The following is an 18,503-nucleotide window of genomic DNA, read 5'->3' on the forward strand; positions in this document are numbered from 1 at the left end:
AATTGCATTTCTTTGGCTTCATAAGGGATTATCCCCGTGAATTTGGAATACATGATAGGAAAAAGTAACTAAATGACTTTTGTCAACAGTTCTATGATAATGGGAAATTGAAATAGGAATGACACAAAGTGGGGATAAAACCCAGCCTGGTTTCTAAATACACACATAGGCAAGGAGGCCTGCATAATGGGGCATCTGGGTGGCTCAGTTGGTTAAGGGTCTGCCTTTGGCTCGGGTCATGATCCCAGGGTCCTGGGATGGAGCCCTGCATTGAGCTCCCTGCTCAACAGAGAGCCTGCTTCTCCCTCTCCCTCTGCTGCTCCCCCTGCTTGTGCTCTCTCTCTCTGTCAAATAAATAAATTTAAAAAAAATTTAAAAAAAGAAGGGCTACATAAATAAGAAAATACCAACTGCAATAATCATAAAGGATACTCTAGATTTAAAACATGCACATGAAGTAAGACAATTAGGAAATTATTGCCCATTGTTGCAGGAGAGCAGATGGTGCTTAAAATACCCCGTAATTTTATGTCATTCTTAAAATCAAACAACGAAAGAGCATATACTATCTATATTTAAAAAGTCTAACGCAAACTTTTCTATTTTGGGTATGTGCTAGAGTTGAGTTGAGGAACAAATGCAGCATTAATCTGCCAGTAAGGACACACACTGGAGGCTGTCTTGGCAGGGGATTGAAGGAATTGATGAGAGAAAAGATTTCTAAGAAAGCAGTATTCCAAACCCTCCTTAGCTCCTGTGTGAAACTCTTCTCTGTTACGTATTTTCCCCCTCAGTGGGGCTTTGGTAAGTTACTTGATGTTGAATGTTGAAAGTTCTGAAATTGATTAGATTATGTCTCTAAAATGACATTCATTTAGGTACATGGTCATAATTTTTAGAAAATGTATTTTATGCTTTAGTATTTCACATTTTATTAGAAAGAATGCTGGAGAGGTTTTCCTGAGTTTTGGTGCTGCTTACTGCCCATGACCTTCAAAATTAATGCTGAATCCTAAGCCCTAAAATGTTTAGTTTGAGTAAGCATGACCAAGATATCTTACTAGATAAACTGCTGTTCTTAGATTTGTGCATAGGTTTACAGTATAGTGTAAATGTCAGTGGAATGCATCTTAGAAGGCATTTCTGGTATAGATTCTTTATGATCAGTTCATGGTACATTTTTGTCCAGTTACTGTACAGATGTGTTTGCTGGTGCTGTTGAGGTGAATGGTGTCTGTGGCAAAGCTAAATCAGTCTCTGATTTATGCAGCCACTCAGCGCTGGTCTGAAAAATGTTGGTGCTGAGCACAGATTCTTGTTCAGTTCCTGTTACACTTCACTTTTTGTTCATATTGGTGACCTTGCTAGTCAGTGTATGCAAAAATGAAGAAAAGGAACTGGAAGTTTAGATCCATATTACTAAAAGTATCCAGTCTTCGAATTGTGCAGTGGAGAGTCTGAAGTCTATACTGAATAACTGATGTGGTTACTTATAAAGAAAATTTGGACTGTGCAATTCACTGTGTTGCAAAGAAACATTCTGAGGTTAGGAAGTTTATAAACCTGGAGTTTCAATAGGCACATGAAGAGTTTAAATTTATTAGACTTATATAATGTCATTTGTGTTTATTTCATTTCAAGAGAGCCTCTCCCTCCTCTATGCCCCCCTTTATTTTCTCTATTTACCTTCTGAAACTGATTGACACCATAGCAGATTGAATTAGATATATTTTCTGAGACTTTATAATTATTCAGCTTTGAAGTAAATAAATGGTGCTTCTTATTTATGGAAACTCCACAGGACAAAGCCAAACAGGTACAACTGTGGAAGGAATTTTTTTCAGTGAATGTCATGTGTTCAGCTCCCCGCTGCCTGTTGTCTCAATTACTCAGTAGGGTCTGTGGACAGAGGGGTCCTCAGTGGGTAAGTTAGCAGTTCTGGGCCTTCTGCTTCCGTGGGTTTGTCTTTGAAGCAAAGACAGAGAAAGTGCTTCTCTACCTGTTATTCCCAGCTATAATAACTATGAAAACAAGCCCATGCCAAACACAGTGGTTTTGACTTGAGTCAAAAGCTGGGAAACCAAAGGGTGAGGAAACTACAGATTTGGGGAAAATAGAAATAGGACAAAGAAGGAAATGGGCATTCAACAGGAAGTCAAGGCACAACCATAGATTAAATATTCATTCATGCACTGAGCTATACATTTAATGGAGGATGATAGACTTTTGGGACTGGGCAGTTTGCAAGCAGGGAAAACTTATTAAAAATCAGTTTCAATCTGCAGATCTATGGTTTTACAAAGCATGTGTGTGGAGACGTGCAGACTATAGAGTGTGCTTCAGTAAATTTAACAGGAAGGAACCTGATGACAGCTAGGATGTTTGTGATAGTGCTGTTCATTAATAAACCTTCAGAGTAAATTTATAGCTAAGTGAAGGGAGGAAAAACTTAGCCTATTTATGCCATTTGTATCTTATGGTTTAAGCCCACAGCAGAACTAATCATAGAGTTGTATGGATTACTGAACACAAATGAGGAAGGTTGAACTTCAAGGAAATGTACTATTTATAGAGTTATTTGTATTTTCAGTTGGGGATTTTAACTGTGGTATAAAGTAGGAGTCCATATAAAGAGGAAAGATCAATGGGATACTGTATGGTTGTAAGTGTGTTATTCTTAGGGTTACATGCTCACTATTTTTGTGAGCTTTATTGGTTCTTTAATGGACGGTGAATATTTTTAAATAGTCAAAAACATATGAGTACTCACATAATATTTTTCACAAATATATGGTGTGCACTTCCCCCTTTCTATAGGTTTAGCCTTTGGTTTTTAATGATTTCTCTTTGAGTCACTGAAAAATTCCCTATTTTTATATAGTTACTGTGTACAGTTGTAGACTCATGTGAGTTTTAATATCAAGTTCCTTCTAAATGTTAGTTTGGCATACATAAAAACTGCACTGATACGTGTATTTTATTTCATGGAGACCGTATGAGATTTATGATAAAGGTTAGGAATCCTAGAAACCATTCTTGTAGCCGATTAAACAAGGATACTTAGAGCACTTCCCTCATTTCACTAGTGTGAAAATATTGTTACTAACAGTAGAGGATGGGACTAGATTTTTAGAACATCTCTACTGTATAGCTGTTAAAAACAGTGGGTTAAATCTATATATACTGATGTGACAAAGATCTTCAAAATATATTGTAAAGCAAAAATCAAGGTAATAAGTATCTTATATAGTGTGAAGTGATCTTTTTTAAAAACTATCTTAAAATATGTAAATAGAAAAACAAATAGTAGAATGCAAATGGTTAATTATGATGGCTTATAGCCAATGGAATGAATTTGAAGCCACTGGAATGAATGCACTTCTGTTGTTGGGATTTTTTTTTTTTTTTTTTACAAGGCTGTTATCTTTACGGTTTTCAGGTCTAAAGTAATGTCTACATGTGTCTTATAGGCACGTGGTAGAGATGTTCTGAAATTTATCTACTTCAAGATATTTAGTTTGTAACCAAGTTTTCACTGTAGGGAAGGGTGATAAATATGTGTCTGTACATGCTTATAGTACTTTTAAGGACTTTAAAACTTTATCCTGTAGTTACTAATTGATCTCTAAGGTGATATTCATCATTGATCCTAAAATGAAAATAAATAGCATTGATATACATTATTTAAAAAATTGCTGAAAGAATGAAAATGGAAATTTGCTTTGAAACTATTTGCAGATTGAATGTAATGTTCTGTATTTGTTGTAGTAAAAGCGCCTGAAATTGTATATTGGCTCTTGCTGAGATGTGTACAGTGTGTGTATTTATCATTCCCATATAATCAAAACTCACTATTAGACTCTGTAAATTGTATCATGGACCATGGTGCTTAAATATTAATGTATTTCATTACTTTGTTCTCAAATTAAAGATTCATGGACAGTGTGTTTCATTAACCAGCAGAGGGCAGTGTCTCTTCACAAATTTTCTTTTCCTGCAATGTCTTCACAAGAGTGTGTTTTCCTAATAGCATTTGACCTAATTTGACATATGGAGACATTGGAGATATTCATTGATTATAAATTTGTAATTGATATGTTTCATATGGAATAGAAGGTGATAAAAATGAATGTAACTTAGTGTAGTAAGGGATATTTGTACTATTATTTATAATCCTTCTAGATTAGTTGTTTCTTAAAAGAAATGTTCATTTTATGTGTAGGAAGTGTGTGCATTAGCCTAAAATATCATCAAATTGAAATGCTCTTCTTTGTGAAATAAATTTACAGTGCGCCCATGTCTGTTGCAAGTTGTTCATGGATTTGGTCCCTACATGTTGTGTAGTGCAGCTGCTGTGCAAAGGAGCAGTGTGTGCTCACACACACAGTACAAAAATAAAATAAAATGTATTGGGGAAAACTTACAAGCTGATAGTAGCAGTGTGTGCAAGACTCTCCAGGTCTCATTTCTTCCACAGTGAGGTGGACTTGAATGGGGTGTAGCTAGGAAAGGGCTTCAGTGGAAGGACCCAACTTAGACCCCATCATGTCATGCTCCTCTTATTTGCAAGGAAAAGGGGGCAGAACACATCCATGAGCCTCCTGGGTGAGGATGTAGTCTTTTTAGAAAGGGGAGCTTCTACCAAATATTTAGGGACAGAGATAACTCAGACCTGCTGAGCTTGCTCTTTGCTAAGCTTTTGGAAGGTGAAGGTAAAGAGCTTAGTTGGGGACATTAAGTGGCATCAACTCGTGAAGAGAAGACATTTAATTTAGACTGCTTGAGCTTGAGTTGGGTTGGTCATTTATAGGTAGTATCATTTTTGGCAAGATTTCTGTAAGTTGTTATAATAATAATACATTGTATGTTAGTTGTAAGGACTAAATGAGGTAATTATTATAAGTTACTGAAATAGTGACTCCTACATGTCGTGTAATAAGTGTTTCTTCTCTCATGAAGTGTTGACACTTGTTAAACTTACAAAATCAGTTTGGGGTCCACATCATGTGAAATTGTGCTATGGCAGTACGTCAGTGCATTCCTGCATTTTGCTTCCCACCTGTACCTCAGGAACTAGTTGTAAGCCTGGACTCTTTGTTCCATGATGACACTTCTGGGCAGATCTGATATCCTATCCTTATTGGGCAGCTCCCACTGACATACATGCCAGCCATGCTATTAACTGTCCTTCAGAATAAAACTATGGAGGTACCCAGTGGGGGAATGCATTCTTATCATCTGGGTTCAGAGAGACTTTAAATAGGTCAAAATATTTATTCTTTGGTTTTCATTCAGGCTGTGTCCAGAGCATACTAGCGGACTGTAGTTCTGGAATAAATTTTTATTGAGTCAGTCGTACAGGAGAGACAGAAACTGTACTACTTGGAGAAAAGTTCAAATGCTGAGACAGCTGTTCTAAAATATCCCTAGTTTTGTTCTTCCTTTTTTTTTTTTTTTAAATTGACCTCCTTCTTTGTAAAATAAAGCAAGAACATGAGGCATTTTGAAAATGCAAAAAGCTATTTGAACATGTTTGAAAGTAAAAAATATAATTCTTTAATTTGCTGGGTAAGTACACGCAAAGGAAGAGTTTGCTCTTTGTCTGACCCCAGCTTTGCATTTGTGGAAGGGGATGTCCTTAATTCGTGGCTGTGGCTAAGCGAGCAGATAGGCACATGTAGATGCAGGAAGAGGGGACAGAGAGCTGCGAAGAATAGCACTTGCTCTCTCCAATGTAGACCAGAGAGCCTTGAGAGTTCCAACACATTTCTTTCCTCCCACAGCTCTAGTATTAATCCCGCCATGTCATAGCTATCTGATCTAGCACATCCACTGGCATTGATGCGTATTGGGGATAGAAATTTTATTTTACAAACTCAAGCTATTCAGTAATGACCATGAAAAATCACCAAAGATGTTGATGGATATTTGCCTCTGTCAGTGCTTCAAAGATTTCTTCTATTAAATGCTGTACCCAAAAATTATAGAATTGTCTTCAATTTTGAACCTAATAAAAAAATAAAATACCTTAAATATATACAATTTTAATTGAAAAATATAAACATGTAAATAAAAATTAGGTAAAAGGCCTTGGAAAATTATATAAGACGAAATTGCAATATAAATTGGAGTAGAAAAGAAAGGCTTTGAAATAAAAATCATTTCAGAAAAAAATTTAAAAAAATTAAAACTCAGGGATTTTAGTGTGTGGCTCGGTCAGTAGCTCATGATCTTGGGGTGATAAGTTTGAGCCCCACGTTAGATGTAGAGATTACTTAAAAATAAAATCTTAAAAAAATTAAAACTCAGAAGTTTTCATTTGTATTTTTAATGGAGCAGTAAATCATTTAATGAAACAAGTAGCTAAATATGTGCTTACATTTTAAAAACTTCATTATTTTAGCGTATGTTTGACAGAGGAAAAGAGGGTGAAGATGGGTGGCAGGTAAGGGGAAATAAATTGAGATTTCTGTCACATCAAAGCAAAGTTTTATATGGCTGAAATATTTCATGTTAAACATATTGAAAGAAAATATAGGAGAATATTTATCTGTTCCTTGGGTTGAGGAGGACTTTCCAGGCGGGATCCATTGGTATATACCATGAAGGAAAAGACTGAGATTTGAACTGCATTTTGAAAAATTGCAAACTAAATAAACAACTAATGTATACCACTTGTATTACGTGAGAGATAGTGGGTTAATACTAAGCTGTAGTTGTACTACTTAAACTGATTAAACTGTAGTTGTAATTCCTAAATGTTAATAACAAATTAATTGAAAACATATTTAGTCAAATGTTGATATAATTTGGGGCCAGAATGTAAAATTTACACGAATGTTTAAAACTCCCCCCCCATCTATCTCCCTCCCTCTCTGCGCCTCACTGCTCCCCTGACATGACACGTGCTCACTCTCTTTAAAATGAATGAATGAATGAATGAATGAATGAAATCTTTAAAAAAAGAAAAGAACTGCTCAATTTTTTAAAAAAGATTCATTTATTTGAGAGAGAGAGAGAGAGAGCAAGTGAGTGTGGGGGAGGGGCAGAAGAAGAGGGAGAGAGGAACTCAAGCCAACTCCACTCTGAGCACAAGCTGGAGGCAGGCCTTGATCCCACAACCCTGAGATCAGGACCTAAGCCAAACCAAAAGTCAGATTCTCAACCCACTGTGCCATCCTGGTGCCCCAAGGACCTCTCAATCTTAATTTATTAATAATTATCATAGCTAAAATTCAGTAAGTCTTTACTTTGTGTCATGTATGAAACTTTACTTATATGAATTCATCTAATTTTTACAACTGCTGTGCAAGAGAGGTAGTATTGCTACCTCCATCTTATAGAAGAGAAATATGAGGTACAGTTGAGTGTCAGTCCACATTTAAAGTAGAAAAATTTGGGACACCTGGGTGGCCCAGTCAGTTGGGCTTCCCACTTGGGTCATGATCAGGAGTTGTGGGATCAAACCCCATGTAGGGCCCCGTGGGGGACGAGGGAGAGGTGGAGCCTGCTTGGGATTCTCTCTCTCCCTCTCTCTCTGCCCCTTCTCCACTCGTTAGGGCACCTGCGTGCATGCGCTTGCTCTATGTCCTGTGGAAAAAGAGAAGGTGGCACTAGATGTACTTATTTGAATAGTCCTTATAGTGTTGATTATGAAACTGAAAAACTGGTAGTACGTAAATGTCCAAAACTGAGGCATGGTTGAATAATTTATGGTACATCCATCCATGATGTGCTTATCAGTGTGAAAAATGACGTGGGTGTGTAATTATTGATAGACAGGCATTTATAATATACTGTTAAGGATTAAAAGCAGATTACAAAATAGCAGAGTTTCCTTTTTATATTTGAAAGTGCACATGCATTGGCACCTGGCTAGCTCAGTTGGTTAAGTGTCTGGCTCTTGATCTCAGCACAGGTCTTGATCTTAGGGTCATGAGTTCAAGCCCCCATGTTGGTCTCTGTGCTGGCCATGGAGGCTACTTAAAAAAAAAAAAGAAAGTACATAGGTATTATAAATTATAGATAGATATTTATTAAATTTTATTATCATCATCTTTGAGGGGATTGCAATTTTATTATTATATTTCTACAGCAACTGAGTATTACATGTGCAATTAAAAAATTAAAAGTTTGTTTTTAAAAAGAAATGTCTCATTGTCTTTTTCTTGTAGTTATAGGTTTCAAAGTACTGAATTTACTTAAAATTAAGTGTAGATCTACTGGTGAAGTGCTTTTAAAATGAAGGGAAAAAGACAAGGGCAGTAGCTTAGGAAAATATCCAAGATGAAGAATTTGATAGATCAGGGTATACATAATTGGCTAGATTTGAGGCTTTGGGTAAATTACTTGTTTTCAGCTTCAAAGAGGAGTGTAAATATCAATAATCCCTGAGTGCATATAACTGTATCTAATATTTATAGTGATGACTGTGAACTGTTAAGTTAATGATTTTGATGTATTGCATATCCTGATTAAGAGAGTAAACAAGTATGGTAGGGAATGTTGGAATTAATAGCGTCAAATAGTTGAAATTCATGCCTACCCTTTTCATGGTACACTTTACTTCCTACCTGTGCTAGATAAATCAGGCATGTTTAATAATGTTAGCAATTATATACAGATGTTCATATTTCAAGCAAAAGAAGGGATTTGACAAATCTCCTGGATCTCTAAAATAATTTATTACATCTGGAATCTTAATTAAATTTTTTGTTGTTGTTATGGAGCTTTTTTTGAGATATTTGAAAGGTGTATTTATGAATCTGCACCACCTAGGGCTAAGGGCAGGTACAGCTCCTGGACACCGTCCCTGGAGAGAGGAAACCTCAACCCAACCCAACCCCCTCCCCCCAGCTCTGATGTGAGGACTCTTCAGCGCCCCTCCCCAGATTTTGTCTGGGGATGTAAGTCAGGTCCCTAGTTTAAAAGTCTGTGAATGAATAAGGTGGGAACCTGGTTCTGAAATTCCTTGCCAGCTGATCTTTCTTTTTTTCAAGGTTTTCCCCAGCAAGTTGGGACAGAATGGGCAGGTGAAAGGTGACCTTTGGGAATCGGTTTTCTCAGGGCACAGGCAGAGCAAGGGGAGGGGTCTGCACAGTGCTTTCCTGTGACCTGTCAGCCATATTCCTCCTCCTGCCCCACCTCAACTCTTCCCTTCCTGCCATCCCTCACTTATTTATAGCCCTTTTCTGGGAATTTTGCTGCCCCTTCCCCTTTTGATGAACAGCGTGTACTGCCGGGCTCGGCTATGGCAGGCAGCAATCTCAACCCCTCCTGTGCAGGTTAACAGGTCTCCTATTTGTCTTTGGGTTTATTCTGCAGATTACATGAGAACAGGTAGTGCTTGCATTCCTTGCAATGCCCTGTGAGCTTCTGTTCTGTGAGGCAAGGTTATAGGAGCCCACACAGCCCTGGAGTTCGATGTAGGAAAGACGTTTGGGTTTGAAGCCAATGGTTAAGAAAGAATTCTTGAGACGTCTTTGGTGCAAAAAGGTGGTTTTATTAGGGTTGCCTGGGTGGCTCAGTTGTTAAGCGTCTGCCTTCCGCTCAGGGCGTGATCCCGGCATTGTGGGATCGAGCCCCACATCAGGCTCCTCTGCTAGGAGCCTGTTTCTTCCTCTCCCACTCCGCCTGCTTGTGTTCCCTCTCTCGAAGGCTATCTCTCTCTCTGTCCAATAAATAAATAAAATCTTTAAAAAAAAAGGTGGTTTTATTAAAGCACAGGGACAGGGCTTGTGGGCAGAAAGAGCTGCAAATGGGGTTATGAGGAGTAGCCCATTATATACTTTCAAGTTGGGAGGGGGTAGAGATAAAATAAGTCTCTAAGGAATTTTGAAGCAAGGCTTCCAGGACCTCCTTTCTTCCCTCCTTCCTTCCTTCCTTCCTTCCTTCCTTCCTTCCTTCCTTCCTTCCTTCCTTCCTTCCTTCCTTCCACGCTAGTAAGCAGGGGAAGGAGCAGAGGGGGAGAGAGAATCTCAAGCAGACCCAGCACTGAGTTCAGAGCCTGTCATGGGGCTTAATCTCATGACGCTGAGATCATGACCCGAGCCAAAATAGAGTCAGATGCTCAACTGACCAAGCCATCCAGGCGCCCCACTTCTCTGTTTTCAAATAAACAGAAGACCAGCACTCATACTAGGAAAAGTAAATGTTCAGATTTCTTAGTAGGTAATACAGTTTGATTGTATTCTTTTAAAGTTAGCTGCAGGGATATGAATTGAAAAATAAAAATTCTTGCATGAAAATGTTTCCCTAGTATTAAAATATAAATGCAAGCAAATTGGTTTAAAACTTAAAAAAAAAAACTTTATGTATTCTTAAAGCATATGGTGAAACACATATTTTTTTTTGTACTGTAATGCAACATTTATGGAATCTAATGTGCTGTCTTAGGCTCAAGTTTACAAAATGGATTTTTATGAAGTATATTCTTTTTTAGTCCATGCTTTGTGCCAGCTGGGGATTAATACATGTCATATTCAAAGTGCTTTCCAGTGGGATTGGTGAGAGGCAGGTAAAGGAATGTTATTTGGCACCTCCTCTTGAAGGTGTGGGTCAGTGGAGTTCACCTTCCCTCATGGTTAGGCAGAGGCTTCTTTGGGGTTGCTATCTCAGCTCCATAGGTTCCCTGACAACCTGTCTGCCTTCCTTTCTTCTTTTCTTCCTTTCCTTCCTTTTTAGTTAGTGACGTCTTAGTGAAGCTAACATTTGGGAAAAATTGGGCAACTTCTACTGTATTATGATAACACATATAAGCAGAATTGAAAATTCCCAGATAAAAATTCACAAGGTTACTATTAGAAACAAACAGCTGTATTTGATATCCCCTGAGGCCAGCTGATGTCAATTCTGTGCAGTTTTAACTGAAACATATTACTTGTTAAATGTGGAGAAAAAAGCATGCTACTGTGTACAGGTAAGAAATTAAAGGTCAGGATGCTAAGAACTCTTTGAACCACACTTTCTCCTATTCCCTTTGAATTTTGCTACATTGTCTTTATTTGCAGTTCAGAGCCTGTTCTGATCTTTGTTTTTGACACTTCTTACTTTACTGTTCTAAATAGGTTTGTCTAAGAAAGTGAGAAAAAGTATGTTATTCTTTGGCCCCCGCAATAATACCCTCTGGTATGCTACATGCTTTTGGTGACATTAGTGTTTATAATAAGGTATTGGACTAATTTATGACTGCCCTTTAACATTAAAAAAAGCTTAGGAATTATTCAGATTTCTTTGCATATCTTTTTGATTTTGCTACTTATTTTTCTATGTTTTAAGGATTGTTACTTATGAGAATGGACCACAAACATGAAATTCTGGAGTTAATTAAAGTTTGTTTTCAAAATTAACATTCTGAAAGCTTCTAGAATGGTAGAATTTTTCTGTGAGGTGCTTTTTAGTTTAGGAAAGTTATAAGCTTTCTTTACTGCTTTTAAGATGCATCATCTTACTGATTTGCTAGAATATATCATCTCTTATTTTCTCTTGTGGCAAGAAGCACATTATCTGTTCCTGCTGTTTAGATTTTGCAATATAGGTGTTCTCTCATCTGCCTATGAACATGTATTAGGGTCTTCACATCTCCATGAGGGGGTTAGGGGATTGCATTGTAAAAGGGACAGGAAACAAAAGAAATTGACCTTCCTTTGAAGCAATCATGTTCAGTGTATTCCTTTAGCTACTGCCATGGTGAAGAATTGGAGATGCTTTCCACTTTGAGGTTGGGGGTTAAATTCTCTTTCAATTCAAAAGAGATAGAAAATGATTGTTATAGTCTAGTCATTAAGAAGTCATTGTCCTCATTGTACTTGGCATTTTTTATGCTGTTTCATTGCCAAGATTTGATTGTTTTTAACTCTTCTAAAGATTTATTAATTTTAGAGAGAGAGCATGTGTGAGCGAGCATGTGAGTTGAGGGGAGGGGCAGAGGGAGAGAATCTGTAAGCAGACTCCTCAATGATTGCAGAGCGCCAAGACGGGCTCGATCCCAGGACCCATGAGATCATGGCCTGAGCTGAAATTGAGTTGGACTCTTACTGACTGAGCCTCCCAGGCACCCCAGATTGTTTTTAACTCTTAAGAAAACAATGGTGTGTGGGAAGAAATCCATTTGTCTGTCTCAAGAATAGAGAGACCTCTTGATTTTGTTTTTCTTCCCTTGAATGGTGCAGCAACTTACATATCTTCCTTGGGTCTTATTTTAGCTTTACTCTTGGTAGGTATACATTACATTCAAGGTATAGCTCTTGAAGAACAAGGAAAGGGCCAGTTAAACGTGTTTGGATTCCATTGTAAGCTGTTGGTTAATAGAGCTAACATTATAAGCTTATGGTAGTGACAGAATTTATGCTGGGTGTGAGAAGCCACAAAGATAGTTTTTAGAATTTGATTATGCAACAGGCTGGGCTATTTATCACTGATTAATGCTGTAACAAAGGCACAAGGTAATATGGGAATACTGGATGGGGAGGGTTTAATTCTAACATGGCAGGGATCTGAAATGTTTTGTGAGGGAGCTAATATTTGAGCTGTTGGACATTGGATGGGATTTTTCAAGTATTGGTGGTTCAGAAGTATGTGTCTGAAAGAGGGAATCAACACCTTGAGTAAAGTCATGGCAGGATGTTTTTGACAGTTGTCTCTCTGTGATTTGAGCTGAAGTACTTTTAGAACACCATGAAATACCTTGAATGTTTTTTTTTTAAAGACTTTATTTATTTATTTGACAGATAGACAGACAGACAGCGAGAGAGGGAACACAAGCAGGGGGAGTGGGAGAGGGAGAAGCAGGCTCCCAGCGAGGAGCCTGATGTGGGGCTCGATCCCAGAATGCCAGGATCACACCCTGAGCTGAAGGCAGATGCTTAACTGCTGTGCCTCTTAGTTTTTTTGACTGTTTCCTTTGCTGTGCAGAAGCTTTTTATCTTGATGAAGTCCCACAAGTTCATTTTTTCTTTTGTTTCCCTTGCCTTTGGAGACGTGCCATGAAAGAAGTTGCTGTGGCCGATGTCATAGAGGTTGCTGCCTATGTTCTCTAGGATTTTGATGGATTCCTGTCTCACATTGAGGTCTTTCATCCATTTGAAGTTTATCTTTGTGTATGGTGTGAGAGAGTGGTCAAGTTTCATTCTTCTGTATATAGCTGTCCAATTTTCCCAACACCATTTTTTGAAGACAGTCTTTTTTCCTCTGGATATTTTTTTCTGCTTTGTCAAACATTAGTTGACCAGAGAGTTGAGGGTCCATTTCTGGAGTCTGTATTCTCTTCCATTGCTCTATGTGTCTGTTTTTGTCCAGTACCATGCTGTCTTTGTGATCACAGCTTTATAGTATAGCTTGAAATCAGGCAATGTGATGCCACAAGCTTTGTTTTTTCTTTTTCAACATTTCCTTGGTGATTCCGGGTCTTTTCTGGTTCCACACAAATTGTAAAATTGTTTGTTCCAGCATGTTGAAAAATGCCATTGGTATTTTGATCGGGATGGCATTGAAAGTGTAGATTGCTCTGGGTAGCGTAGACATTTTAACTATGTTTATTCTTCCAATCCATGAGCATGGAATGTTTTTCCATCTTTTTATGTCTTCTTCAATGTCTTTCATCAGTGTTCTGTAGTTTCTAGAATATAGATCCTTTACCTCTCTGGTTAGGTTTAATAACCAAGATATCTTAACGGTTTTTGGTTCTATTGTAAAAGGAATCGGTTCCCTAATTTCTCTTTCTTTAGTCTCATTGTTGGTGTATAGAAATGCAGCTGATTTCTGAGCATTGATTTTGTATCCCGCCACATTACTGAATTGTTGTATGAGTTCTGGTAATTTGGGGGTGGAGTCTTTGGGTTTCCCATATAAAGTATCATGTCATCTGCAAAGAGAGAGAATTTGACGACTTCTTTGCAGATTTGAATACCTTTTATTCCTTTTTGTTGTCTGATTGCTGTTGCTAGGACTTCTAGTACTATGTTAAATAATAATGGCGAGAGGGGGCATCCTTGTCGTGTTCCTGATCTTAAGGGAAAGGCTTTTAGCTTTTCCCCATTGAGAATGATATTCGCTGTAGGCTTTTCATAGATGGTTTTTATGAAATTGAGGAATGTACCCTCTATCCCTACACTCTGAAGGTTTTTTTTTTTTAATTTTATTTATTTATTTGACAGAGATAGAGACAGCCAGAGAGAGAGGGAACACAAGCAGGGGGAGTGGGAGAGGAAGAAGCAGCTCATAGCGGAGGAGCCTGATGTGGGGCTCGATCCCATAACGCCGGGATCATGCCCTGAGCCGAAGGCAGACGCTTAACTGCTGTGCCACCCAGGCGCCCCACTCTGAAGGGTTTTAATCAGGAAAGGATGCTGGATTTTGTCAAATGCTTTTTCTGCATCTATGGTTCTTGACTCTTTTCTTGTTGATATGATCTATCACAGTGATCGATTTGCGAATGTTGAACCACCCTTGCATCCCAGGGATGAATCCCACTTGGTCATGATGGATAATCCTTTTAATATACTGTTGTATCCTATTAGCTAGGATCTTGTTGAGAATTTTGGCATCCATATTCATCAGGGATATCAATCTGTAATTCTCCTTTTTGATGGGGTCTTTGCCTGGTTTGGGGATCAAGGTAATACTGGCCTCATAGAATGAGTTTGGTAGTTTTCCTTCTGTTTCTATTTTTTTTTTTAAGATTTCATTTATTTATTTGACAGAGATAGAGACAGCCAGCGAGAGAGGGAACACAAGCAGGGGGAGTGGGAGAGGAAGAAGCAGGCTCATAGTGGCGGAGCCTGACGTGGGGCTCGATCCCGTAACGCCGGGATCACACCCTGAGCTGAAGGCAGACGCTTAACCGCTGTGCCACCCAGGCGCCCCTCTGTTTCTATTTTTTGAAACAGCTTCAGGAGAATAGGTATTATTTCTTCTTTGAATGTTTGGTAGAATTCTCCTGGGAATCCATCAGGCCCTGAACTCTTGTTCTTTGGGGAGGCTTTTGGTCACTGCTTCAATCTCTTCATAATTAATCGGTCTGTTTAAATAATCAGTTTCTTCCTGTTTCAGTCTTGGTAGTTTATAGGTTTCCAGGAAGGCATCCATTTCTTCCAGGTTGTTTAATTTATTGGCATAAACTTGTTGATAAAAGTTTCTAATGTCCCTTCCTATTTCATTGGTGTTGGTCGTGACCTCTCCCCTTTCATTCATAATTTTATTAATTTGGGTCCTTTCTCTGTTCTTTTGGATAAGTCTGGGCAGTGGCTTATCGATCTTATTTATTCTTTCAAAGAACCAGCTTCTAGTTCTGTTGTTCTGCTCTACTGTGCTCCTGGTTTCTAATTTATTGATCTCTGCTCTAATCTTGATTGGTTGATAAGACTGCATTTAGAAACAGACCCATAAATTCAGAAAACAAACCGTTGGTTTCCAGACAGGAGATCGGGAGCGAGATGGGCAAAATGGGTGATGGGGAATGGGGGATACAGGCTTCCAGTTACGAAATGAATAAGACACAGGGATGAAAGGAACAGCATTGAGAATATAGTCAATGGTGTTGTCATGGCATTGTATGGTGACGGAATGTAGTTACATTTGTGGCTAGCGTAGTGTAATAGAGTTGTCAAATCACTATGTTGTATATCTGAAACTAATGTAATATTGTTTGCCAACTGTTCTTTAATTAAGAATAAATAAGTCTGTATTTTTAAGAAATATGGTTCACCTTTGAATATTCTCATTTTTGGCCAAATGACTGTAAAGCAGCATGTTTTTCTATACTTGGTGGGTGGCCATATGATTGCAAAATACAGTGGAAACATCCCAGTTCCATTTATTTGTCTCTCTGATTTTTGGGATATGATATAATTGAAATATTCATATTTCACCCATTAGAGATTAGTTAGGTCATCAAGCTTTTTTTTTGTTTGTTTAATGCAAGAGGGTTAAATCATTTACAGTAATATGTTTTATTTTCATTGGCTGAAGTGACTTGGAGATGTGAGAGATTAGGCATGAAGTGGAGGTGCCCTCCACTTCGTGGGAAAGATGTTCAGAAAAGCCTGCACTCATTGCTGGGCAGCTCCTGCCTTGACTTTCTCTCTTCCATTGAGCTTGTCCCACCTTACCTCGGTCATTCATTTTTGTGGTCTTAATATGTGCACTGTCTTCTTAATTTCAGTTTTAGACATCTCATCCTGTGACATCCACCCCTTGTCTCTTCAGCTCATTCCTTTTACTACCTTAATTCCAACGTACCCTTGAACCTCAGCAGGAACTAAAACCCATTGATCCTACTTTTCATGGTTGCTCATCCCCCTCATGCTCTCACTTCCTCTCCAGCAGATTATATCCTATCATTGTCATCTTTTTCTTCACACCCATAGCCCTTCTCTTACTTGTCACACCCCCATCTGGTTCCACTCACCTATCTCCCTGCTCTCCATGCTTGTCCCCATGTCGCTGACTGTGGCTGGGAACAAGCACACGGCCATCCTAACTGCTCTTCCCAGATCCAAGACCTCAGGTGGGCATTTTATGATGCCCAGCAGTCCAGGCATATCCCCTAGATCCCCTTCTTGTCTCCATCCTCATTCTCTCTTAAATGGCTTGCTTCTCATTTCAGTGGGAATATAAGAGAACTTCCACAGATTCCCAAGAGCACCAAGACCCATGTACTCAATGTCCTGTTCTGTTACTCTGGATAAATTGTTTTTGTTTCTATTTGAGGCCACTTGTGCATTTGAACCCAGTCCCGCTTGCATCTTCAAGAACTATGCTTCACCAGTTCCTCAGTCTTCTTCCTGCATTATCAGTTTTTCCTTCTTTACTGGATCATTCTCATCATCCTACAAGATGTTATTTCTCCTATCTGAAAGATTCTCGTAATCCCTCTTCTCATCATACATAGTACCCCTTTTCTTTGCTTCCCTTTTTAACAGCACTCTTTAAAGGAATCACCTATATTTGCTCTTTCAGTTTCATTTTTTTCCAGTATCTCTTTAACTGCCACACTGTTTGACCCTCTCCATGCTCCCAGACTGCTTTTGTCAAAATCACTGGTAACCCAATATTGCTAAATTGTATTATTCTTTAATTCTCATCTCGCCTGACCTGTTAGCAGCATTTGATACAATTACATTTCATTCTCCTTGAAGCATATTCTTTGCTTGGTTCCTGAGGACCCTGCACATTTCCGATTTCCTTCCACGTTACCCAGTTTTTCCTTCTCAGTCTCTTTTGTTGGTTTCCTCTATCTCTCAAACATCATAACATTGGAGAACTCTAGGGCTCAGTCTTTGGGTTTCTCTCTTCTGTCTATACTTGCTCCCTTGTGATTGAATTCAGTCTTGCAATTTTAAATATGCTGATTTCTGCTGACTACTAAATTTATATATCTATCCTGGACTTTTCCTCTGAACCCACAAACTCCTGCCAAGTGATCCTGGCTGATTACTCCATTTGGATGTCTAATAGGCTTCACAGACTTAAATCCAGTAACTGCTTTTACCGGTTTCTACATCTTATTTAATCACAACTCTGTTCTTCTGGTTGCTAGACCCAAAACTCTAGAGTCTTTATTGATGTCTCTCTTTCTCTTTAATTACACATTCATTATCTCCATGATTCTCCACCTTCCAAATCTACCTCAAAGTGACCATGTCTCACCACTCTAGCCACTACTGCTCTGGTACAACCGCTGTTATCACTGGCCTGAATTATCCCAGTGACTCTCAAAGTCTCCCTGTTCCTGTCAATTCTTAATTTAGAGGCTAGAGGGACCTTTTTTCAGATTGTACACTTCTCTGCTTAAAATCGCTTTTCCATGACTTCCCATTTCACTTATATTAATATTTAAAGATCTTACCAGGTATACAAATGCTACATGATCACTCTTCAGCCACAATATATCGTCTCCAGACACAGGTACTCCTCACTTCTCTGACTTCTCTACTACCTCTCAGCTTCTTGAACATTAAGCCCAATTTTCTGCACCAAGGAGCAGGCAGGAAGGTAGGGCTGGGATGGGGATGGGAGGAGAATGAGGGCCCAGTGACAGCAGTTGCTTCAGACCATCCTCCCAGGTAGTCTCCTTCAAATTCTGGTAATTGCTCCCTTCTCAAGGCATTTCAGACCTCGCTTTAGTGAATACCCTGCTGTTATCTGACCCCGGGTCCTACTCTGTCTCTTCTGTTTTTCTATGCCCTGCCTATACCTGTTCTGTTCCTTAATTCAGTCCTTGTCAGATTATTCCAGTGTTTAACATTTCATCTGTTTTCTGCTGGGGACAACTCATACTGTGTTGACCCAGAAAACTCTTGTGGCTTTTGTGAGAGGGGTTTTTATTAAACATAAAAACTGAAAATATTTTTCCTAAAAACTATTCTTTCTTTTGGTCTTTGGATTCTGCTTTGCCATTAGTATAGACAGAAGATAGGTTGTGTACTGTATCTATTTTTTAAATTAAAAATTATGGATGCTAGAGAATTTTGTTGATCAGAATAAGGCCTTCAGCTCTCACTAAT

The 18,503-nt window shown here is 38.6% G+C and overlaps 1 protein-coding gene across 12 annotated transcripts in view; it reads left to right on the plus strand.

Moving 5' to 3' along the window:
* KDM4C (lysine demethylase 4C) overlaps window positions 1-18,503 on the plus strand; it is a 419,337-nt gene that overhangs the window by 153,454 nt on the left and 247,380 nt on the right. For 2 of the 12 annotated variants that reach the window (XM_048223483.2, XM_048223484.2), the window contains one exon: window positions 620-10,222. The exons of the other annotated variants lie outside the window; for them this stretch is intronic. In XM_048223483.2, the coding sequence (XP_048079440.1) occupies window positions 620-625 (6 nt within the window). In that variant the 3' untranslated portion in view covers window positions 626-10,222. Of the gene's footprint in view, window positions 1-619; window positions 10,223-18,503 lie in introns of those variants that run through there. 12 annotated transcript variants of the gene reach the window in all.

Source organism: Ursus arctos, unplaced genomic scaffold, assembly GCF_023065955.2.
Source record: "Ursus arctos isolate Adak ecotype North America unplaced genomic scaffold, UrsArc2.0 scaffold_18, whole genome shotgun sequence".
NCBI lineage: Eukaryota > Metazoa > Chordata > Mammalia > Carnivora > Ursidae > Ursus > Ursus arctos.